The sequence below is a fragment of the Hemitrygon akajei genome, chromosome 11 (genome assembly GCF_048418815.1).
Source record: "Hemitrygon akajei chromosome 11, sHemAka1.3, whole genome shotgun sequence".
In the NCBI taxonomy this organism is placed as follows: Eukaryota; Metazoa; Chordata; class Chondrichthyes; order Myliobatiformes; family Dasyatidae; genus Hemitrygon; species Hemitrygon akajei.
This window is the reverse complement of record NC_133134.1, coordinates 169,029,983-169,055,182: the sequence shown is the minus strand read 5'-3', so window position 1 is coordinate 169,055,182 and position 25,200 is coordinate 169,029,983. Positions and strand designations below refer to the sequence as shown.

At 46.0% G+C, this 25,200-nt stretch overlaps 1 protein-coding gene across 1 annotated transcript in view; it reads right to left on the bottom strand.

Annotated features, from left to right (window-relative positions):
• rims4 (regulating synaptic membrane exocytosis 4) overlaps positions 1 to 25,200 on the bottom strand; it is a 320,346-nt gene that overhangs the window by 281,261 nt on the left and 13,885 nt on the right. Inside the window, exon 2 of the mRNA XM_073062233.1 lies at positions 3,053 to 3,194. Within this exon, the coding sequence (XP_072918334.1) occupies positions 3,053 to 3,194 (142 nt within the window). The remainder of the gene's footprint in view (positions 1 to 3,052; positions 3,195 to 25,200) is intronic.

Below are 25,200 nucleotides of genomic sequence, written 5' to 3'. Positions count from 1 at the left end.
CAGCGGGGAGTGGTCACTCTGTGCCCTCCTTAAGTCAACAACCATCTCTTTTGCTTTGTTCACATTAAGAGACAGGTTGCTGGCTCTGTACCAGTCTGTTAGCCACTGCACCTCCTCTCTGTAAGCTGACTCGTTGTTCTTGCTGATGAGACCCACCACAGTTGTGTCATCGGCAAACTTGATGATGTGATTTGAGCTATGTGTTGCAGCACAGTCGTGGGTCAGCAGAGTGAACAGCAGTGGACTGAGCACACAGCCCTGGGGAGCCCCCGTGCTCAGTGTGATGGTGTTGGAGATGATGCTCCCGATCCGGACTGACTGAGGTCTCCCAGTCAGGAAGTCTAGGATCCAGTTGCAGAGGGAGTTGTTCAGGCCCAGTAGGCTCAGCTTTCCAATCAGTTTCTGAGGGATGATTGTGTTGAATGCTGAACTGAAGTCTATGAACAGCATCCGAACGTATGTGTCTTTTTTGTCCAGGTGGGTTAGGGCCAGGTGGAGGGTGATGGCAATGGTGTCATCTGTTGAGTGGTTGGGACGGTACGCAAACTGCAGGGGGTCCAGTGAGGGGGGCAGCAGGGTCTTGATATGCCTCATGACGAGCCTCTCGAAACACTTCATGATGATGGATGTAAGTGCAACGGGACGGTAGTCAGTTAGACAGGACACTGAAGACTTCTTCGGCACGGAGACGATGGTGGCAGCCTTGAAGCACGTTGGAACGCTGGCGCTGCTCAGGGAGATGTTGAAGGTGTCAGTGAGAACATCTGCTAGCTGGTCTGCACATCCTCTGAGCACATCCTTTGTTTGAAAATGACATCAAACAATCTTGAAACTCAGCCCTCAAGCAGTATGTCTGTTCTGGTGTAATGTGTCCTGAGTATATCCTTAGAGCCTCCCTGAAGTCAGCCTCTAGTCCCTGCCAGACCTTAATTCCTCCTCCCTCCATCCTTCTTGTTGTTTGCTTGGGCAAGCGGTCACAGCTCTGGTCACTGACTGTGAGGTCGAGTTTTCAGATCTAAGCACATCTGGCAGGTCACAGAATCACACAGCAGGAAAATGGCCATTCAGCCCATTTAGACATACAACATGGGAACAGAATTAGCCAATTCATGTTTGCCGAAGCCTGAGAAATAGTGATGGTAGAAGTTGCTACCTAGTTATTGGATCTATATATTAATTTTCTATCATACATCTATTAAGAACCACTAATTATTAATTCTTAAACATCTACGATAGAGAAAACGTATCTGAATATATGTTTTACAGCAGACGGACACTGCTATACATCTAACTGTAAAATTTGTATTCAGCAACCTTAGTGATATCTAACATTGTCTGTACAAGACTGTAAGGCACAGGGGCAGAATTAGGCCATTTGGCCCATTGAGTCTTCACCATTTCATCATGGCTGATTTATTATCCCTCTCAACCCCATTCTCCTTCCTTCTCCCTGTAACCATTGGTGCCAACTAATCAAGAACCTACTAACCTCTGCTTTAAATATACCCAATGACTTGGCCTCCACAGCTGCCTGAGGCAACCAGTTCCACAGACTGACCACCCTCTGGTCCTTGACGCAGAGGCACACAGTATGGAAACTGTCTCAACTTGTCCATCAGAGAAAGTCCAATTTCCCTAAACCAGGGGTTCCCAACCTGGGGGTCCGTGACCCCTTAGTTAATGCCATCGGTCCATGACATAAAGAAGGTTGGAAATCCCTGCTCTAAACCATTTACCTGTTCTATTGTTCTTTAAATATTATAATTGTGTTCGCCTCTACCACTTTCTTGTTCCACACGCACCACCCTCTGTGTGTGAAGGAGCTGCCCCATTGATCCCTTTAAAATCTTAACCCTGTGTCCTCTGATGTTACACACCTGTAGGCCAACACTTGAAACACGTTGAATATTGAAAGGTCTATTTACAGTAGATCTGCAGAGGATGTTTTCTATCATGGGGAAGTCGAGCACCAGAGGGCACAGCCTCAGAATACAAGGATGTCCCTTTAGAAGAGAAATGGAGGAGGAATTTCTTTAATCAGAGTGTGGTGAATCTGTGGAATTAATTGGCAAAGTCATAGGGTACATTTAAAGAAAATCAGGGGCTGGTAAGTTCTGCATGTCACAGGTTATGGGGAGAGTGCAGGAGAATGGGATTACAAATCAGCCATGATGGAATGGCAGAGCAGAATTGATGGGCTGAATTGGCCTAATTCGGCTCCTATATGTTATGGTAATTTATCGTCCTTGCCTCACTGCCTGAGGCGACGGCATTGGGTCACAGTCCTGAATGGTAGAGCAGCCTCGAGGGTGTAAATAGTCTAGCCCCACTCCTCATTTCTCATGCCAGCTCTCTGGATGTTCTCCCTACTCGGAAGGACCTCAGTGGTCGAGGGGAGAAAGACCATCAGGGTGAAGAGAAGCTTCAAGTGCCTGTATCCCGATGCTGGGATCGTCTGAATGGGAGGCAAACACTTCACCCACCCATCTGGCTTCAGTGAGGATTGCTTGATAAATTCTAATTGGCAATTACGTTGCAAAAATTTGAAATTGAGGGAGAGTTGGTTTGGAGTCCCGCCATTGATGACTCCAACGCACGAGAACTGTAGCACTGTCATCTGGACCAACACCGAAGTGCAAAGCCCAGAACTACAGGCCTGATTGCCAAAGCCAAGAGTTGCAAAACCATGTGAGTCTGCTGGGGAAGTTGAAGGCACAATGTCTGCAAATCCACGAGCCTGCTGGAGGCCAAAGACAGCCTGCCCTAAGGTTAAGGGACTGTGGCCGTGCATGGGTGGATGGGAGGGGAGGGAGGGACAGATGGGACTTGTTTCGATGTTGTTTGTTGTTCTGCTGAGCACAGTGGGCACCCCGTGTTGGCACCAGAATCTGTGGAGAAACATGCGGGCTGCCCCCAGCACACCCCTACGTTGGGTTGGTGGTTGACACAAACGATGCATTTTGCTGCATGTTTCAACATACGTGTGATAAATAAGCCGAATCTGAATCAGACAGCAACAATTGCATTGGGTCCGTTCCGTTCCGATACTCACTTTCCCTCCGATCCATAGCTGTTCATGCTTTCCTCAATGGACTCGTGGCTGGCTTGGCGCATGGTCCTCCTCGGCATCTCGACAGCTAGCCCCGTCTCCGTGCTGCGCTGAATCGCACCTCGTAGCTTTCGACCGTCTCCATCTGCAAGTGGATGAGTAATTCCATAAGGCAATTAGATTGACCAGCCACCCAACGGTGCATTATCAAAGTACATACACGTCACTATATGACGTGAGATTCATTTCCTTGTGGGCATTCACTGCAACTACAAAGAAACACAATGGAATCAATTAAAACACACAAGACAACTCATGTGCAAAAGTCAACAAACTGTGCAAGTAGAGGAGAGAAAAGAGAATTAATAATAAAAAAACAAACAATAAATAGAGAAGAGTCCTTGAAAGCGAGTCTGTAGGCTGTGGGAACAGTTCAGTGATGGGGAAGTGAAGTTATCTCGCTGGTTCTAGAGCCTGATGGCTGAGCCTGGTGACGTGGGTCCTGTACCTTCTTCCTGATGTCAGCAGTGAGAAGAGAGCATGGCCTGGGTGGTATGGCCAGCATAGTTAAGGACAACTCCCACTCTGGTCATTTTCCCTTCCAGCGCAGAAGATACAAAAGCCTGTGAACTCATACTAGCGAACTCAAGGACAGCTTCTACTGTCTATCGCTGTACTAGGACTCTTGCAACTAACGATGAACTCTTTGATCTCCCAGTCTACCTCATGAAGGCCCTTGCACCTTATTGCCCACCTGCTCTTTCTTAATAACTGCAACACTTCATTCTGCTTTCCTTTGGTACTACCTCAATCTAATTATGTCTAGATGGCACACCGACAAAAGCTTTTCACTGTTACCTCAGTAGATGTGACAATATAAACCAACCACCAAGAATAATTCGTAAAATTAGTCATGAAGTTAATAAGCAAATAGCTTAGAGACAAGTAACCTCTTCCTCGGTGTCAACAAGACGAAGGAGATGGTTATCTGCTTCAGGAGAATGCACAGCAGCGGCACGGTAGCGAAAACTGCAAGCAGTTTCAAACTCCTGGGAGTGAACATCTCACACAACCCCTCATGGTCCCAGGACACATCCTACACTTCAAGAAAGCTCATCAATGCCTCTACTTTCTGAGGAGGCCGAAGGGAGCTGGACTTTGCAAATCCATACTCGCGTCATTCTACAGATGCGCAGCAGAGAACATCCTGACAAGCTGCGTCACTGCACGGTACAGAAACTGCACTGCAGTGGACAGGAAATCTCTACAACGGGTAGTCAGAACTGCCCAACACATCACCCTCACCACCCTACCCACCATCATGGACATATGTACAGAAAGGTGCCAGAAAAGGCCCAGTAACATCATGAAGGGCCCCACCCACCCTGCTGATCGACTGTTTGTCCCACTCCCATCAGTGAGGAGGCTACATAGTATCCACACCAGACTCAAAAACAGTTCCTTTCCCCAAGCAGTAAAGCTGATCAACACCACCACCACCAACTCACCCCTCCAACCATCACTACTTTCTCATTTCCTGTCAGTCACCTTACGTACAGACACTCCTGTGCCTGGTGTCACTTTAGCGACATACAATCAATTTCTGTATACAAGCTATCTCATGTAGCTATATTTATTGTGCTTTTTATTACCGTGTCCTTTATGGTGTGTTTTTAGGTGCTGCATCAGATCCAGAGTAACAAAAATTTCATCCACCTTTACACTTGTGTACTGGAAATGACATGAAACAATCTTCAATCTTGAATTATTACCATTAATATAATGGGAAAAGGTGGACCAGGCACTGATGTCATATAGACCAAAGCCATTTCCAAATCTGAGACTGTAAACTCATAGAAACAGCAACATATTACTCCAACCTGTGTCACCCTGAATTTATGCAATTTTTGTCTCCATAAATTTTGACTCGGTCGACCATATTAAAGTTCCCAATAATAAAATCAGCTCGGGATGCAAGCCATTACTGTTCAGCTGTTCTATCTCCAGCTGATGCATTACAGCCACCTGACAGATTTATGAAAATGCAGCTCTTAACAGGAAATAAAAGTGTCGCAGAAGTTACAGGAACAGAACGATCTGGTTTAATGGTTTGGATGGTGCTGGTTGCTGGATTTGAAGAGATTTCTGAAGTTGGAGAGGAGACTATCAGAGCACTTGAGAATTGTAGGGAGTTTACCGAATGTGAATAAACACATACACAGCCAGGAAAGGTGAGGGGTGGGGGAGGAAGGAATGAGTGCAGGGGATGGTCAGGAAGATATGAAGAGAGGGGATAGGTACTAAGGAGGGAGGAGAGCTGGAGGTAGGGTGCAGGAAGGAATGAGTGCAGGGGAGAAGGGGGAGTATCTGGAAGGCATAAAGAGAGGGGACAGGCAGCGAGGAGGAAAGGAGCGCTAAAGTGGAGAGCAAGGGTAGGGAGGGGAGAAGAGGCGAGGAAAATGGGCTTTCATTAGGTAGTACCTTTCACAAACAGGGATAGGACATTGCAACCGGGGGCATTGTCAAAATGTCCGAGAGCTATGGAGTTCATTGAGATTACAACAGTCAAGTGCAATGAAAACTCTGGGATCTGCACCTTGTCTTCCAACACAGCACATCACAACCTTCTGGGCTCAGCACTAAACCCAACCATTCCATACAATTACCAATAATTCAAATTCACACCCCCCCCCACCCCATGGTGAAATTCACACCCCCCCCATCCACTTTTGTTGCTTTTGTGTCTTTATGCACTTTCCACACACCCCAAATTTTAAGTTTCATTGATTTCTCATCCAACATCAGCTCTTCATTTCTCTTCGTAGATGCTGCCTGACCTGAGTTCCCATCCAATGGGAATGTGCAACTCTTTATTTCTCTCTGCCTGATCTGTTGAGTTTCCATCCAGTGTTAACTCTTTATTCCTCTACATAGATGCCAACTTCCTCATACTTGAGAGGGGGGACAAAGGAGACGGGTGCCACATCATGTGGACTTGAGTGAGTATTGAACCACCCTATCACACCCACACTCCCCTCAACCCCATTTCCAATGCAAATCATGCTGTTTGAGCACATGCAGACGGCCTAGTTGATCAGAAGGACTAAGGCCAGCGCTCCACCATCACTGGTGCTTGAAGGCGTGTGTGATCAAATGTCTGCTCACCTAACTAGCTCCCAAGTGGTACAGTCAAGTATATCAGGTATCAGTACACTTGAACACCGCCCGCAGCTAAAGGACAACGAGTGACAGGAGCAGCCGCCAGGACAAAGTTCGATTTAACCCTTCACTTCCCAAGTCTGAATGGTTTCCTTCAGCCCACTGAAAGACATCAAGTTTCACATAAGGGATTTCTTGCTGGAACACCCAACTTTGGAAGATCCCCAGATTCTCCCAGTTGCCCCACTTCCACACCCAACACCCATCCCCCATATCCTGATCCAGAGACATGTATAGAACAGAAAGAGGCCCTTCAACCCATCACATCTATGCTCACCATCATGATCATTTCTACAGTCACATTCCTGGTCTCAACATCTCTGAAGATCTATCCTGGCCCTTATTAATGCCATTACAAAGAAGGACTAACAGTGGATATACTTCATTAGGAGTTTGAAGAGACTCTTGCAAATGTCTACAGATGTACCGTGGAGATTAGTAAGGCATTTGACAAGGTCCTGCATGGGAAGCTGATCAAGAAGGTTCAGTCGCTCAGCAGTAAATTGGATTGGACATTGGCTTTGTGGAAAAATCCAGAGAGTGGTAGTAGACGGTTGCCTCTCTGACTGGAGACCAGTGACTAGTGGTGTGCCGCAGGAATCGGTGCTGGATCTGTTGTTGTTTGCCTTTAATATCAATAACCTGGATGATAATGTGGTTAACTGGCTCAGTAAATTTGTGAATGACTCCAAAATTAGGGGTGTGGTGGACAGTGAGGATGGCTTGCAGAGGGATCTGCATCACTGGAAAAGTAGGCTGGAAAAAATGGCGATGGATTTTAAGGGGAGCCTGAGGTGAAACTTCTTCACTCAGAGGGTCGTGAGAGTGCGGAATGAGCAGCCAGTACAAGTGGTACCTGCGAGCTCGATTTCAACATTTGAGAGAAGTTTGGATAGGTACATGGATAGCAGGGATATGGAGGGCTATGTCCACGGTGCAGGTTGACGGAAGTAGGCAGCTTAGATGATTTTGACATGGACTAGATGGGCCAAGGAGCCTGTTTCAATGTTGTACTTCTCTATGACTCTATAAGAGCATTCTGACTGGTTTTAGCGCATTCTGGTACAGAAGGGCCACTGCCCAGGACTGGAAAAAGCTGCAGAGGGTGTAAACTCTGCCAGCTCCATCATGGAAACTAGCCTCCCCACCATTGAGGACACCTTCAAGAGGTGATTTCTCAAGAAAGTGGTATCATTAAGGAGCCTCACCATCTGCGACGTGCCCCCTTCTCATTAACACAAGGAGATGGTACAGGAGAGACACACTCATATTTCAGGAACAGCTTCATTCCCTCTGCCATCAGCTTTCTGGATATGCATTCACCTCGCTACTTTTTCTCTTTTAGACAGGTTTTCTGGAGCTGTTGGGAAGGTTTAAACTAATTTGATGGAGGGATGGGAACTGGAGTGATAAGGCTGAGGATGGGGTAATTAGTATACAACCAGGTACAATGTGTAGTGAGACTGTGAGGAAGGACAGGCAGAAGATAGAAGAAATTTTTTTAAAAAAGGCATGTAATAAGGGCAACATACAATATTCACGTGGGACTTCAATATCAGGTAGATTGGGGGGAAAAATTGGGTTGGTGCTAGATCCCAAGAGAGGGAATTTGTAGAATGCCTTTTTAAAGCAGCTTGTGGTTGAGCCCACTAGGAAAAGGGTTCTGTATGGGGCATCGTGTAATGAAATAGATTTGATTCAAGAGTTTAAGGTGAAGGAACTCTTAAGAGATAGTGATCATAATATGATAGAATTCACCCTGCAGTTTGAGAGGGAGAAGATAAAGTCAGATGTATCAGTATTACAGTGGAGTAAAGGGAATTTCAGAGGTATCAGAGAGGACCTGGTCAAAGTTGATTGGAAAGTGACACTATCAGGGATGATGTCAGAACAGCAATGGCTAGAGTTTCTGGAAGCAATTCAGAAAGTGCAGAATAGATACATCCCAAAGGTTGAGTATTCTTAAGGGAGAATGAGGCAATTGTGGCTCACAAGGGAAATCAGAGGCAGCATAAAAGCAAAAGAGAGGGCATATTTTCAATCCATCCTTGGCCCAGGCAGTTGTCCCCACAAGCTTCAAGATCGCCACCATTGTGCCAGTACCGAAGCATTCCCCTGCCATGGGCCTGAATGACTTCCGCCCAGTTGCACTCACCCCCATCATTGCAAAGTGCTTTGAGAGACTGGTTTCTATCACATCTGAAATCCTGTCTGCCCACTACCCTGGACCCCCATCAATTTGCCTATCGCACCAACAGGTCAACAGAGGATGACATCTCCACGGCACTTCAGTCTGCCCTGACCCACCTGGACAGCCCCAACTCTTACGTCAGAATACTGTTCATTGACTTTAGTTCAGCATTCAATACTGTGATCCCCTCCAAGCTGATCGCCAAACTTCACCAGCTTGGTATCAGCTCATCCCTCTGCAATTGGACCTTGGACTTTCTGACTAACAGACCCCAATCTGTTAAGTTAGACAACCTCTCCTCCTCCACTCTCACCCTGAACACCAGCATGCCTCAAGGCTGTGTGCTGAGCCTTCTTCTCTACTCCCTTTTCACCTATGACTGCGTTCCTGTACGTGGTTCTAACTCTATAATCAAGTTCGCAGACAACACCACGGTGATTGGCCCGATCAGAGGGGATGATGAGACGGCCTACAGGGACAACGCCCAGTACCTGGCCACGTGGTGTGCCGACAACAACCTGGCCCTTAACACCCAGAAGACCATTGTGGACTTCAGGCACGCTAGGAGCCACACTCATGTCCCCATCTACATCAACAGATCTGTAGTGGAGCATGTATCAAGCTTCAAATTCCTTGGTGTCCACATTTCCGAGGATCTCACCTGGTCCCTGAACTCCTCCGTCCTGATCAAAAAGGCGTAACAGCGCCTTTATTTCCTGCGGAGTATTAAGAAAGCTCACCTCTGTCCCAGGATACTGACGGACTTTTACCGCTGTACCATTGAGAGCATACTCACCAACTGCATCTCAGTGTGGTATGACAATTGTCCCATATGGGACCGCAAAGCACTCCAGCGTGTGGTGAAAACTGGCCAGCGGATTATCGGCACCCAATTGCCCACCATTGAGAACATTTACCATAAACACTGCCTGGGCAGGGCGAAAAGCATTATCAAGGATGCATCTCACCCTAACCATGGACTTTTTACTCTCCTCCCATCCGGTAGGCGCTACAGGAGCCTCCGCTCCCACACCAGCAGGCACAGGACGAGCTTCTTCCCTGAGGCTGTGACCCTGCTGAACTTCACATCATAGTGCTAAGTAGTATTGCACCCATATTGTACTGTCTCAATACTTTTATATTTGATGCTGTAGCATTTACTTTTTATTCGCAGTTATTTTGTAAATAACACTATTCTTTGCATTTCTGGTTAGACACTAACTGCATTTCATTGGCTTTGTATCTGTGCTCGGCACAACGACAATCTAATCTAACGTAATAGAGCAACAATTACTGAGAAGCTGGAGGATTGGGAAGCTTTGAAAAGAAAACAACAGAAGGCAAGTGAAAAAACATAAGGAGAGAAAAGATGCAACACGACGGTAAGCTAGCCAAAAATATCAAAGAAGAAATCAAAACTTTTTTCAGATATTCTTTTTTCCCCAAAGAGTAAAAAGGTGTGATAGTGGATAATGGACTGCTGGAAAATGGTGCTGGAGAGGTAATAATGGGAGACATAGAAATGGCAGATGAGGCTAATAAGTATTCTGTGTCTGTTTTCACTGTGGAAGACACTAGCAATATAGCAGAAGTTCGAGTGTATCAGGGGACAGAGGTGTGTGTAATACTAAGGAGAAGCTGCTTGGTAAGTTGAAAGGTTTGTAAGTAGACAAGTTACCTGAACCAGATGGACTACACCCCAGGGTTCTGAAAGAGGTAGCTGAAAAGATTGTGAAGGTATTAGTAATGATCTTTCAAAAATCACTAGATTTTGGAATGGTTCCAAAGAACTGGAAAATTGCAAATGTCACTCCACTTTTTAAGAAGAGAGGGAGGCAGAGGAAAAGAAATTATAGGCCAGTTAGCCTGACTTCAGTAGTTGGGAAGGTGTTGGAGTCCATTATTAAGAATGAGGTTTTGGCATACTTGGAAGTGTATGCTAAAATAACCAAAGTTTCCCGAAGGGGAAATCTTGCCTAACACAGCTGTTGGAATTCTTCGAGGAAAGAACAGGCTGGATAGACAAGGGAGAGTCAGTGGATGTTGTTCACTTGAGTTTTCAGATGGCCTTTGACAAGGTGTTACACATGAGGCTGCTTAACAAGATGAGATCCCAAAGTATTACAGGAATGACACTGGCATGGATAGAAGATTGGCAGACTGGCAGAAGGCAGAGTCAGAATAAAGGGGGCCTATTTGGGTTGGCTGCCAGTGACAAGTGGTGTTCTGCAGGGATCGGTATCTGGACTACTGCTTTTCACATTATATGTCAACAATTTAGTTGCTAGAATTGATTTTTTTTTGGGCTAAGTTTGCAGATAATACAAAGATAGATGGAGGGGCAAGTAATGTTCAGGGAGTCTGTAAAAGGACATGGACAGACTGAGAGAATATGCAAAGAAGCGGCAGATAGAACACAGTGTCGGGAAGTGGATGGTCATGCACTTTGGTAGAAAGAATGAAGGTCTAGACTATTTTTGAAATGGCAGAAAATTCAAAAGTCAGTGGTTCTAAGTATATCAAAGTACATACAGCCTGTGTCACCACATATTACCCCGAGACTCGGTATCCTGAAGGCAATAGAATCAATAAAGGACAGCACACAACAGGACGGACAGCAACCAATGTGCGAAAATCAACAATCTGTGCAAATACAAGAAAAGACCATAAAATATAGGAGCAGAAATAGGCCATTCGGCCCATTGAGTCTACTCCTCCATTCAATCATGGGCTGATCCAATTCTTCCAGTCATCCCCACTCCCCTGCCTTCACCCCATACCCTTTGATGCCCTGGCTAATCAAGAACCTTGCGAATAAGCAATATACATTGCGATGATGAGGAAAGGGAATGTGGAGTCCTTAAGTAGGATTTCCTAAAGGTCAACTTGCCGGATGGCTTGGTGGTAAAGAAAACAAATGGAATGTTAGCATTCATTTCGAGGACTGGAATATAAAATCAAGGATGCAATGCTGAGGTTTTATAAGGCGTTGGTCAGACCTCACTTGGAATATTGGGAAGTTTTGGACCACTCATCTTTGAAAGGATATGCTGGCATTAGAGAGGGCCCAGAGATGGTTCACAAGAATGGTTCCAGGAATGAGAGGGTTAACATACGAGGAGAATTTTATTGTTCTGGACCTGTGTTTACAGGAGTTTAGAAGAATGGGGGCGGGGTGGGGAGGTGTGGATTTCAGTGAAATCTATTGAATATTGAAAGACCAAGATAGAGTGGATGTGGAGAGGATGTTTCCTACAGTGAGGGAGTCTCAGACAGGGACGACTATAGAGGCACAACCTCAGTATAGAGGGATGTTCGTTTAGAATAGAGATGAAGAGGAATTTCTTCAGCCAGAGAGTGGTGAATCTGTGGAATTCATCGTCACAGATGGCAAGTCATTGAGCATATTTTAAGCAGAGGTTGATAGGCTCTTGATTAGGCACAGGGTCAAAGGTTACGGGGTGAAGGCAGGAGAATGGGGTTGAGAGGGATAATAAATCAGGAATGATGGAATGGTGGAGCAGACTCGATGGGCTGAATAGCATAATTCTGCACCTATATCTTATGGCCCGTGGTCTTTCTTAATGCAATGCTTATTTATTTTTTTAAATATCCTTGTTGCAATTTATAATTGTTTTATCGGGTATGGCATTGCACTGCTGCTGCAAAACAACAAATTTCACGACAAATGCCAGTGATATTAAACACAAAGTACACTGCAGATGCTGTGCTCAAAGCAACACGTACAAACAAGCTGGATGAACTCAGCAGGTCGGGCAGCATCCGTCGAAATGAGCAGTCAACGTTTCGGGCTGAGACCCTTCGTCAGGACCAGTGATATTAAACCTGCTTCTGATCGTGTCTGCATTAATTTCATAGCCTTCCATATCCTGCTCATTTCAGTGTCATGCCATATCGTGAAATTTGTGGGGTTTTTTTTGCAACAGAACAGTGCAGGACATTAATAAACTTCTATAAGTAACAATAAGAAAAAAATTTAAAAATCAGTAGTGGAAAAAAAGAGAGAAGATAGCGAGGTGGTGTTTGAGGACCATTCAGAAATCTGATGGCAGATGGGAAGTAGCACCTCTTCCCCGAGGATAGTAATGAGAGGAGGGCGTATCCCAGATGGTGAGGGTCTTTCACGATGGATGAGGCATTGCCTTCCGAAGAGGCTGTCATTCCTACAGAGGCCAGAGCCCGTGATGGAGCTGGCTGAGTTTACAACTTTCCCAATCCTGTACATTAGCCACTCAATACCAGATGGTAATGCAACCAGTCAGGTTGCTCTTAAATATTTAAAAGTAAATTTATTATTGCAGTACACATACAACCCGAGATTCATTTTCTAGCAAGCCTTCACAATCAATACAAAGAAATACAATGGAATCAACAAAAGACCGTATGCAACAAGGCAAACAACCAATGAGCGAAACAAATTGTGCAAATACAGAAAAAAGTGACAATAATAAACAATAAATATCAAGAACATGAGACGAAGTGTGAGTTCATAGAAGCAGTTGGGGTGAGTGAAGTTACCCCCTCTGGTTCATGAACCTGAAGGTTGAGTGGTAAAAACTGTCCCAGTTCCTGCCTCCACCACCACTTCATTCCGGATACCCAGCCACACTTGCATGCCGTCCTCAGATCCCCTGAAAACCTACTCCACATGGAACAGGCCCTTCCGGCCCAACGATCCACACTGCCCAGCAACCCACCAATTTAACCCTAGCCTAATCACAGGATAATTTACAATGGCAAATTAACCAAGTAACCAGTACGTCTTTGGAATGCGGGAGAAGCCCAGAGCGTCGGAAGGAAACTCATGCAGTCCTTGGGGAGAACATACAAACTTCTTATAGACAACGCTAGAATTGAACTCCAGACTCCAGTCCCCCAGCTGTAATAGTGTTGTGGTAACTGCTATGCTACCCTAGAGCCCTCAACAGCTGAAAGTTTGAGCATCAAGGTTTAGAACTGTTACGCCTCGCTGGATCACCTCTACCACCTCTGGAATCTCCTCCAGTCCAACAGCATCCAGTATCATTGCCCTTCTAATCCCAGTTCCGTGGCTCTATGTTTGACTGCTACAGTTTCCTCCAGTCTAACCTCTTGGGTTCCCTCCCTAAACCTCTCTATCTTTTGTACAGTACAGAAACAGGCTTTTCAGCCCACAGATTCCATGTTGACCATCAGCCACCAATTAACACTAATCCTACAGTGGATAGTTAACCTACTACCCAATGAGCCTTTGAAAGGTGGGAGGAAACCAGAGCACTTGGAGGGAGAGTGTGCAAACTCCACATAGCCCAGTTCCCGAGGTCAGCATCAAACCCAGGACTCTGTTACTGAGAGGCAAGAGCTGTGCTAGTGTGCTACACTCTGTTCTTTCATAACTGTGACCTCTCTCATCGGCAGGTGCTATATTTGGCTGGGATTGATACCGAAGATCAAAGCCCAAAGGTCAATCAGAAGTCTGGAAGGTGAAGCCGGTTGGCCAAAGTACTGGGTCTATGGGACTGAGGTCCAGTGGGGAAGTCAGGGGCAACGGTTCTGCACGCGACTGCAAGAAACTGCAGAGTTGTGGACACAGCCCAGCACATCACGGAAACCGGTCTGCACTCCTCGCTGCCTCGGTAAAGTAGCCAGCGTTGTCAAAGACACCACCCACCCCAGGCCTTTTCTCTTCTCTACACTCCCGTCAAGCAGAAGATACTAACAGCTGAAAGAACATATTACCAGGCTCCAGGAAAGTTTTATTCCACTGTCTGCCTCACAGTCTATTTTGTGATGACCTTACACTTTATTGTTTCCCTGCACTACACTGTTTTGGTAGCTGTTACACTTTATTCTGCATTGTTATACTTTTACCTATTCCAGCTCAGTGCACCGTATAATGATTTGATCTGTATGAACAGACGAGCTTTTCACTATCTCAGTACATGTGACAGCAATAAAGCAGTACCTCTCTCTCATTCACGAGAGCAGATTGTTCCCTCATTGCTGCTTCTGCAGTCTTGCTCTGCACGTGCATTAAGAATATTTGCATCTCAAGTATTCTCTTACGGGCTGACACTGGGAAAAAAAACTTGCTACAAAAAAAAAATGCAAGTTGTGCTTTTCTACAAAGATAAATAATTGCAGTCAGAAACTCTCCATTCATCTCTGCCAACTGTACTGTTTCTATTAATAAAAGGATTTTAATAGGAACATTTCTGCCCAGGTGCATTATAAAACCCGCAACATCTCCTTTCCTGACAGAGTACACGACACTTTCACTGTCACCTTGTTTACAGCCGAGAACCTTTCCCCCAGATGTCCCCACCATCTGGGTTCCGCTGCCCGACTGTTCCTCATGTCGGCTCCGCCCAACCGTCCCTCTTGCCCGGATCCCCATTTTACTCCCTCCTCCCTCATCTACTTGGCGAGCTTTCTCTGGAACACAATGGGACCCTGTCAAATCAGGGGGTTTTCAAAGACAAGGAGCAGATTCCTGTCATACCACAGACAAGAGAGATAGCTATTAGTACAGTTAGATGTCCATTGTAGGGAGTACAAGAGTTAGGACATTATGTTACCAACATAACAGTCTCAATGGGCTGAATGGCCTAACTCTGCTCCTATGTCTTATGACAATACCGCTGTATAAAATGTTGGTTAATTTGCAGTTGAGTGCAGTTCTGGTCACCAAACTACAAGAACATAATTAAGCAAGACAGAATATAAAACATTGCAGCACAGTACAGGCCCTTCGGCCCACAATGCTGTGCTAACCTTTGAACCTACTCTACGATCAATCTAACCTTTCCCTCCAACACTACCCTCCATTTTCCTTCATCCATGTGCCTAAGGGTTTCCTAAACGTCCCCAATGTATCTGCCTCCACCAGCATCCCTGGCACCTGCCTCTGACAACAGCCCCCATACAAAGCAAGTCTTGAGATGTTATGTTACCTGCGAAGCAGACCCAATGGGTTGAATGGCCTAAATCTGCTCCCAGGTCTTACGGTGTTTATTTTATTTAGAGTTACAGCACAGAAACAGGCCCTTCCAACTCCAGAAGCCCCAGCTACCCACATGACCAATCAACCTACTAACCCCTACACCTTGGGGTGTGAGAGGAAGCCTATGCGGTCACGGGGAGAACATACACACTCCTTGCAGACAGCGGTGAGAACGGAATCCGGGCCACTGGCGCTGTGACAGCGTTACACCAACTGCCACACAAACTCCACACTTTGTCTTCTAGGCAAAGTTCCTTCCCCTCCCAGGGATGAGGGTCTTTGGAGCTTCCGTAGCTTTGGGTTTTAAATGGGATGTGATTGCTAGACCCATGCCAAACCCTTCTCCTTTCACAGCCGGGCTCGGGACCACCCACGGAGGAGCTGCCCCACATGTTCCCGCGTTATAAAATGTTGGGTCGGCCACATTTGGAGTTCTGAGTGCAAGTCTGGTCACCACACGATAAGCCATGAATAAGCTGGAGAGGCTGCAGAAAACTTCCAGAGAGATGTGGCCGGATTGCATGGCTTGTGTTTACGGGGAGAGATCAGGACTGTTTTCCCGAGAGGACTTCACTCCGTTACTCTGATGAGTGGGCCATCAGTGTGAAAACATTGGTGAGAGACAGGGTCTAAAATCCCTCCTGTGCTGTGTGGTGTTACGAGCTCCATCAGACGGCTCCCAGGGAGCTTCACATACCCTGTGTGCTGTTATGAGCTACATCACACTGTTCCCAGGATAAAGGTCTGTGGGACCAAGCTGTGACATCAGAAGCAGTTTGGCCAGAGATGCTCCAAACACGGGCAGGTGGAATTAGTGTACTAGGCAACTTGGATGAGTTAGAACTTAAGAACATATGAAATAGGAGCAGGAGTAGGCCATCCGGCCCATCAAGCCTGCGCTGGCATTCAATAAAATCATGGCTGATCTGTCCGTAAACTCTCCCTGCCTTTTCCCTATAACCCTTAATTCCCTTACTATGTAAAAATCTATCTAAAAATCTATCTAACTGTTTCTTTAATATATTTAGTGAAGAAGCCTCAACTGCTTCCCTGGGCAGAGAATTCCACAGATTCAGCACCCTCTGGGAAAACAGTTTCTCTTCATCTCCGTCCTGAATCTTCTCCCCTGAATCTTGAAGCAGAGTTGGACCATCGGACCAGTTTCCACACTGTATGACGATGACTTGCAGAGTTACAGAAAGACTGGAGCACAGGACTTGATGTGACTTCTCCTTTAAACAGCTAGATGGGCTGAATGGCATCCTTTTGGTACAAGTAGTATTACCCTCAGCCAAGATGACAGCAAAGGAAAGTGCCGTGGAACTGCAAGACACTCAGGTGCTCAACACTAAGGTACTGGGAGAGCTGCCAACTGTGGCCCGGACTCCAGGAGTGTGCCTGAAATAATCACGATGACTTCATCCTGACCATTCCCAGTTCCAGCCTTTGTGTACCAAGTGGGTAGGAGGCCTCACTTTAAATGTCAGGGTGAAATCTGTCACATTTAAGCGTCTTCCCACCCCATGCCTTTACATTGCTGTGTCTAGGGTGAAGACACACGCTGATTATTTCAGTCTCTGCATCTGCGTTCTTAATTTCAGAAATAAAAATAATTCATTTGTTGTCGCATCAGCAAACATTTTCCTTACAGTGCAATGTGAAATCATTCCCTGATGAAGTATTATGCATCAAACCACATCACTGAATTGTACTCAGGTGCTCGATATACTGCTGTGTTAAGCACTGTTGCACTGTCCTCACTATTAGTCTGTACCAAACTCACTGCCACCGTCATTTTGCACTGCTACACACATTCAATGGCCTCTCTACTAGATACCTCCCGTACCACATAAAGTAGCCACTGAGTGTATGTTCATGGTCTTCTGCTGCTGTGGCCCACCCACTTCAAGGTTCAATGTGTTGTGCATTCAGAGATGCTCTTCTGCACACCACTGTTGGTTATTTGAGTTACTGTCACCTTCCTGTCAGCTTGAACCAGTCTGGCCATTCCCCTCTGACCTCTCTCATTAACAATGCATTTTCACCCACAGAACTGCCGCTCACGGCAGAAGACCACACTGGAACCTAACAAACTGGCCATTCTCTGTAAACGGTCTCCGTTCCTCCGAGGCCATTTTATCAGGTACACCTGCTCGTTAATGCAAACATCTAATCAGCAAATCATGTGGCAGCAACTCAATATATTAAAGCATGCAGACATGGTCAAGAGGTTCAGTTGTTGTTCAGACCAAACCTCAGAATGGGGAAGAAATGCGATCTAAGAGACTTTGGGCATGGAATGATTGTTGGTGCCAGACGGGGCGGTCTGAGTGGCTCAGAAACTGCTGATCTCTGGGATTTTCATGCACAACAGTTTTTAGAGTTTACAGTGAATGGTGTGAGAAACAAAAAACGTTCAGTGAATGGCAGTTCTGTGGGTGAAAATGGGATTGTTAATGAGAGAGGTCAGATGACAATGGCCAAACTGGTTCAAGTTGACAGGAAGGTGACAGGAACTCAAATAACCACATTGCAACAGTGGTGTGCAGAAGAGCATCTGTGAATGCAGAACACTTTGAATCTTGAAATGGATGGGCTACAGCAACAGAAGACCACAGCAGTACTTAATAAACTGGCCACTGTGTGTATATCACATGAGCTGGAGACCGTTGCACAGAACTGGCAATATTTGTCGGACCTAAACTGTTAACACTGTTTCTTTCACTACAGACAATGCCTGACTGGCTGAGTGTTTCCAGTACTTTGTTTTATTGAGGTTTCCAAAATCTGATACATCTCTTCCCTTGACAGAGTGCACTTGGAATACTGTGAGCAACTTTGAGTCCCATATTTAAGGATGGATATGCTGGCCCTTTGGGTCCAGAGGAGGTTCACAAGAACAATCCCAGAAATGGAACATTTAATGTATGAGGAATGGTTGATGTTTCTGGGTCTGTTGAGTGTATTGTGAAGAGTTAGCTTACTTGCCAGTCCCAACCCACTTCCACTGTGCTGGTTTTTCACTGACCCATTCAAGGGATGGAGCAGCTCTTTCCCATCGGTTGCTTTCTCACTACGGCAACCGTGTGGTCCTGGATGTCTCAGGGATATAAGGATAGCACGTGCGAGAGACTCGCAGGCTTCCCTTTGTCTCCAGGGGCTCCTCTTCACACTGAGGTCATGATCAGTACTGAAGAACCATTGGGAGAGTGTGCAGCAGATATAGGGGGGTCCACGTGCACACAATTACATTTCTGTTCAATATTGCATCCCTGTCCCACATTACATAACTCTACACTTACCCCGTACATTACCTTATACAGGAAAATATTGCTGCCCCCTTTAACATTGTTTGAGAAATACCGTTTCAAGATTCCTATTCCTTCCTACAATCACATTAAACAGTGCTAATAACCACCTGCTCATAAATACTCCCTGAAGGTGGCAGCATCCATCATTACAGACCCCCATCACCCAGGACTTGCCCTCTTCTCATTGTTACCGTCAAGGATATGGCACAGGAGCCTGAAGACACACCCTCAATGCTTTGGGAACAGCTTCTTCCCTTCCGCCATCAGATTTATGAACTGACAATGGACCCATGAACATGACCTCAATATTCTGCTCTCTTTTTGCACTGCTTTTTTAAAAAATGCTTCTTATTGTAACTTACAGGGTGGCTGGGTGGGGGTACACCTCTGCCAAAGGACCTGTAAGGCACTTCTTCCTTCCACAAGCCTGCAGGTCACCCTTGAGCAAGGTGGAGCACATGGTGCATATCACAAGTCCAGGTTATGTGTGCACTGACACCAGGCAATCTCTGAAGAGTACTGATAATGGCTGGGGTCAACCGTCTTTAAAGACACTGCCCAGAAGGCAGCAATGGAAATCCAGTTCTGTAGAAAAGTTTGCCAAGAATAATCATGGTCATGAAAAGACCGTGATCACTCATGTCATACGACACGGCACATAATGATGATGAATGTAGCTTGCAGTAATTTCTAATGTACTGAACTGTACAGTTGCTGCAAAACAACAAATTTCACAACACGTCAGTGATAATCAACCTGACTCAGAGTCTGAGATAAATATGAAATAGGCAGAAAGTCTTGTCCAACATAGCGTCAGAGTATCTCTCCTGAAAACAGGAGGGCTTCGCTCCAGGCGGAGAGCTGAGGAGCGATGGAGGTGATAAAGTCCTGAGAGGCAGTGATAAGAGGGAATGCAATCAGTCTGCTTCCCCAGAGACTGGAAATCGAGAACTAGAAGGCATAGTCTTAAAGTAAGAGGAGAGATTTAATAGGAGGCCACTCACACCCCCCTTTACATTGGCTGCACAGCAGCTTCAAACTCCTGGGAGTGCACATCACACAAAACCTCTCAAAACATATCCTACACAGTGAAGAACGCTCGTGACTGCCTCGACCTTCTAAGGAGGCTGAAGAGAGCTGGACTTTACACGTCATTCTACAGGAACATCCTGACAAACCGCGTCAGTGCACGGTACAGAAATTACACTGGAGTGGACAGGAAGCCTCCACAACGGGTAGTCAAAACTGCCCAATGCATCACCCTACCTGCCAAAGACACACTGTACACAGACAGGTGCCGGAAAAGAGCCAGGAACACCATGAAGGATCCCACCCACCCTACTTGAATTGACCTGACTTTATTTCTTACATCCTTCACATACATGAGTAAAAGTCTTTGTTACGTCTTTACGTGAAATCATAGTAATTTATACTAAATAGAATAGTCATGTAACATAGAAATACACTCAAATCAGCATGAGTTAATCAGTCTGATGGCCTGGTGGAAGAAGCTGTCCCAGAGCCTGTTGGTCCTGGCTTTTATGCTGTGGTACTGTTTCCCGGATGGTAGCAGCTGGAATAGATTGTGGTTGGGGTGACTCAGGTCCCCAATGATGCTACAGACCCTTTTCTCACATCTGTCTTTGTAAATGTCCTGAATAGTAGGAAGTTCACATCTACAGATGTGCTGGGCTGTCTGCACCACTCTCTGCAGAGTCCTGCGATTGAAGGAAGTACTGTTCCCATACCGGGCAGTGATGCAGCCAGTCAGGATGCTCTCAATTGTGCCCCTGTAGAAAGTTATTAGGATTTGGGGGCCCATACCAAACTTCTTCAACCGTCTGAGGTGAAAGAGGTGCTGTTGTGCCTTTTTCACCACGTAGCTGGTATGTACAGACCATGTGAGATCCTCAGTGATGTTTATGCTGAGGAACTCAACCCCAAATCCATTGATGTCAATGGGGGTTAGCCCATCTCCATTTCTCCTGTAATCCACAACCAGCTCCTTTGTTTATGCAAAATTGAAGGGGAGGTTGTTTCCTTGACACCACTGTGTCAGAGAGACGCCTCTCATATTCCCATCAGGGAGGAGGCTACGTAGCATCCACACCAGGACCACCAGACTCAAAAACAGTTGCTTTCCCCAAGAAATAAGGCTAATTAACACTTTCACACACTACTTCATTATTTCCCATTAGTCACTATGTACAGCCTAGCATCACTTTATAGACAGACAATCAATGTACAAGCTATCTTATGTTCTTGTACTTATTGTGTTTTTTTTATTATGTTCTTTATCGTTCATGTACTTTTTTGTGCCACATCGGATCTGGAGTGACAATTATTTTGTTCTCCTTTACACTTGTGAGCTAGAAATGACATGAAATAATCTTGAATATTGAAAGAGATGTCCAGCATTTTTTCCCCAAAGAGGACAGCAGTACCAGGCTTTGACCACATGCTCGAGATGCTGAGGTGGGACTGGATCCAACAGCAAGACAGCCCCCTCAGATCCCCAGCTGGCATCGAGGACTGAGCAGTAACAGAGGCATATGATACAACACATCTGAGAAGTGTGCACTGTACAGAAGGGATGAGAATGTTCCCCTTCTCGCGCTGTCATCTATCACTTTGACAAGAACCACAAAAACATCCTTCGTGGGCCAGTGCCTACAAGGGTAGCCACTGCAGAGGGTGGAAGCTTAACTGCACTGCTCCAGATCGCTTCTGCGGGAGGCTCTAACTACAGCCGCTGTCCGGTCCTCGCACTCTCCCTGCTCTCCCATCTTTTTTCACATCACAGTCAGGCAGATGGAGTTCGTCAGCAATGGTTGGCAGCTCACAAAGCAGAAATAAAACTCCGATCTCAAAGCCCAGCTGCCTTGCGGCTTTACCCACTCTCGGGGAAGGCTTCGGGAGTAAACCCCGAGGGAAAATCCAGAGCTGGAGTCCCTAAGGCAGTCCTACGTTGAGTTCAATGAGCTGCCATGCCAGTGCTGCCGAACTATATCAGTCTCTGTCATTCCTGTGGATTCAATAGCTACATGGAGAGGGGGAGCCAGCTTCACGGGCAACAGCGTGTTCTCCATATCGTACTTCCCAGGCATGCGTATCTAGAGAGCTAGGATGCAACGTCCATGGTCAATGCCAACCAACAACAACATACTATGTACATCACAGGGAAGGTATTATGGTGGAACATCGGTCCTTTAGTGAGTGACTGTACGTTTAGCAGCTAATTCTGGGTGAATTCTACCCTCCTCTCTTTCTTTCACCTTCCTGTTCCCAATGCCATGTTACCACACTGCCCCCATCTCCCCATCACACTACTGGATGACCAGCCGCTTAACTTGTGACTGTGCTCCAAGGTTCCACAATGGAGACACCGGCATTGCTCCTCATATCAACTCTGTATGCCCCATTTCAAAATGTCTGCTGCAAACCCATGTTGTGGTAGTGCACTGATGATTTCACCACGTACACAGTAGTTTAATGGTTGGGAGAACGCTTTACAGTGCCAAAGTCTCCGTGGATGGAAGTTAGGAACAGGAAGGGGTCAATAACGCTACTGGGTGTTTTTTTATAGACCACCCAATAGTAACAGGGCCATCGAGGAGCAGATAGGGAGACAGATTCTGGAATGGTGTAAAAATAACAGGGTTGTAGTGGTGGGAGATTTTAATTTCCTAAATATTGATTGGCATCTCCCTAGAGCGAGGGGTTTAGATGGGGTGGAGTTTTTTTTTTAAAAAGGTGAATTCAGGAAGGTTTTCTGACACAATACTATATGTAGATAAGCCTACAAGAGGAGAGGCTGGTCTTGATCTGATATTGGGAAATTAACTTAGTCAGGTGTCAGGTCTCTCAGTGGGAGAGCATTTTGGAGATGGTGATCACAATTCTATCTCCTTTACCATAGCATTGGAGAGGGATAGGAACAGACAAGTTATGAAAGTGTTTAATTGGAGTAAGGGGAAATATGAAGCTATCAGGCAGGAACTTGGAAGCATAAATTGGGAACAGATGTTCTCAGGGAAATGTACGAAAGAAATGTGGCAAATGTTCAGGGGATATTCGCATGGTGCTCTGCACAGGAACGCTCCTATAAGACATGGAAAGGATGGTAGGGTACAGGAACCAGGGTGTACAAAGGCTGCTCTAAATCTAGTCAAGAAGAAAAGCTTACAAACAGTTCAAAAAACTAGGTAATTGTAGAGATCTAGATTATAAGGCTAGCAGCACGGAGCTTAAGAATTAAATTAGAAGAGCCAGAAGGGGCTATGAGAAGGCCTTGGCGAGCAGGATTAATGAAAACCCCAAGAAGAAGAGCAAGAGGATAAGACGTGAGAGAATAGGACCAATCAAGTGTGACAATGGAAAAGAGTGTATGAAATCGAAGGAGATCTCAGCGGTACTTAATGAGTACTTTGCTTCAGTATTCACTATGGAAAAGGATCTTGGCAATTGTAGGGATGACTTACAGCAGATTGAAAAGCTTGAGCATATAGATATTAAGAAAGAGGATGTGCAGGAGCTTTTGGAAAGCATCAAGTTGGGTAGGTCACTGGGACTGGATGAGATGTACCCCAGGCTACTGTGAGAAGTGAGGGAGGAGATTGCAGAGCCTCTGGCAATCATCTTTGCATCATCAATGGGGACGGGAGAGGTTCTGTAGGGTTGGAGGGTGGCAGATGTTGTTCCCTTATTCAAGAAAGGGAGTAGAGATAGCCCAGGAAATTATAGACCAGTGAGTCTTACTTCAGTGTTTGGCAAGTTGATGGAGAAGATCCTGAGAGGTAGGATTTATGAACATTTGGAGAGGCATAATATGATTAGGAATAGTCAGCATGGCTTTGTCAAAGGCAGATCATGCCTTATGAGCCTGATTGAATTTTTTGAGGATGTGAATAAACACATTGATGAAGGAAGAGCAGTAGATGCAGTGTATATGGATTTCAGCAAGGCATTTGATAAGGTACCCCATGCAAGGCTTATTGAGAAAGTAAAGAGGCATGGGATCCAAGGGGACCTTGCTTTGTGGATCCAGAATTAGTTTGCTCACAGAAGTCAAAGAGCAGTTGTAGATGGGTCATATTCTGCATGGAGGTTGGTGACTAGTGGTGTGCCTCAGGAATCTGTTCTGGGACCCCTTCTCTTCATGTTTTTTTTTAAAAAGGACTTGGATGAGGAAGTGGGGGGGAGGGGGTTAGTAAATTTGCTGATGACACAACGGTTGGGTGTGGAGGGTGGATAGTGTGGATAGTGTGGAGGGCTGTCAGAAGTTACAGCAGGACATTGATAGGATGCAAAACTGGGCTGAGAAATGGTAGATGAAGTTCAACCCAGATAAATGTGAGGTGGTTCATTTTGGTAGGTCAAATATGATGGCAGAATATCGTATTAATGGTAAGACTCTTGGCAGTGTGGAGGATCAGAGGAATCTAGGGGTCCGAGTCCATAGGACACTCAAAGCTGCTAGGCAGGTTGACTCTGTGGTTAAGAAGGCATACGGTGCATTGGCCTTCATCAATCGTGGGATTGAGTTTTAAGAGCCGAGAAGTAATGCTACATCTATATAGAACGTTGGTCACTTGGGAGTATTGTGCTCAGTTCTGGTCACCTCACTACTATAGAAAGGGTGCAGAGGAGATTTACAAGGATGTTGCCTGGATTGGGGAGCATGCCTTATGAGAATAGGTTGAGTGAACTTGGCCTTTTCTCCTTGGAGCGGCGGAGGATGAGAGGTGACCTGATAGAGGTGTACAAAATGATGAGAGGCATTGATCGTGCGGATAGCCAGAGGCATTTTCCCAGGGTTGAAATGGCTAACATGAGAGGGTACAGTTTTAAGGTGCTTGGAAGTAGGTACAGAGGGGATGTCAGGGGTAAGTTGTTTTTTTTTTTAAAAACGCAGAGAGTGGTGAGTGCGTGGAATGGGCTGCCGGCAACAGTGGTGGAGGCGGATATGATAGGGTCTTTTAAGAGACTCCCGGATAGAAAAATAGATTGCTATTGGTAACCCTAGGTAATTTCTAAAGCATTATGGGCCAAAGGGCCTGTACTGTGCTGTAGGTTTTCTATGTTTCTATCAGAAAATCAGGGTTCAATTCCCACCCGTCATCTTCTACTGGGGCGGAGATTGCCGACGGCAGCTCGCCAGAGTCCTCTGTCCGGGGCCAACAGTTAATCAGCTGAGCGGCTCCCACTTCCACCACGTGACTTTATACGTCTTCTACGTGAAGACCCCTCCTCACCCAGGGATAAGGTCTCAAAACTTCCACTGGCATGTCTGCAGCTTTGGGGTCTTACAGATGGGTGCCCAACCCTTCTCCTTATGCACCCGGCATTGGGACCATTCATGGCAATCTGCCACCGCCTGACATGATGAAATGGTGGAGGAGACTCAATGGGCCGAATGGCCAGATTT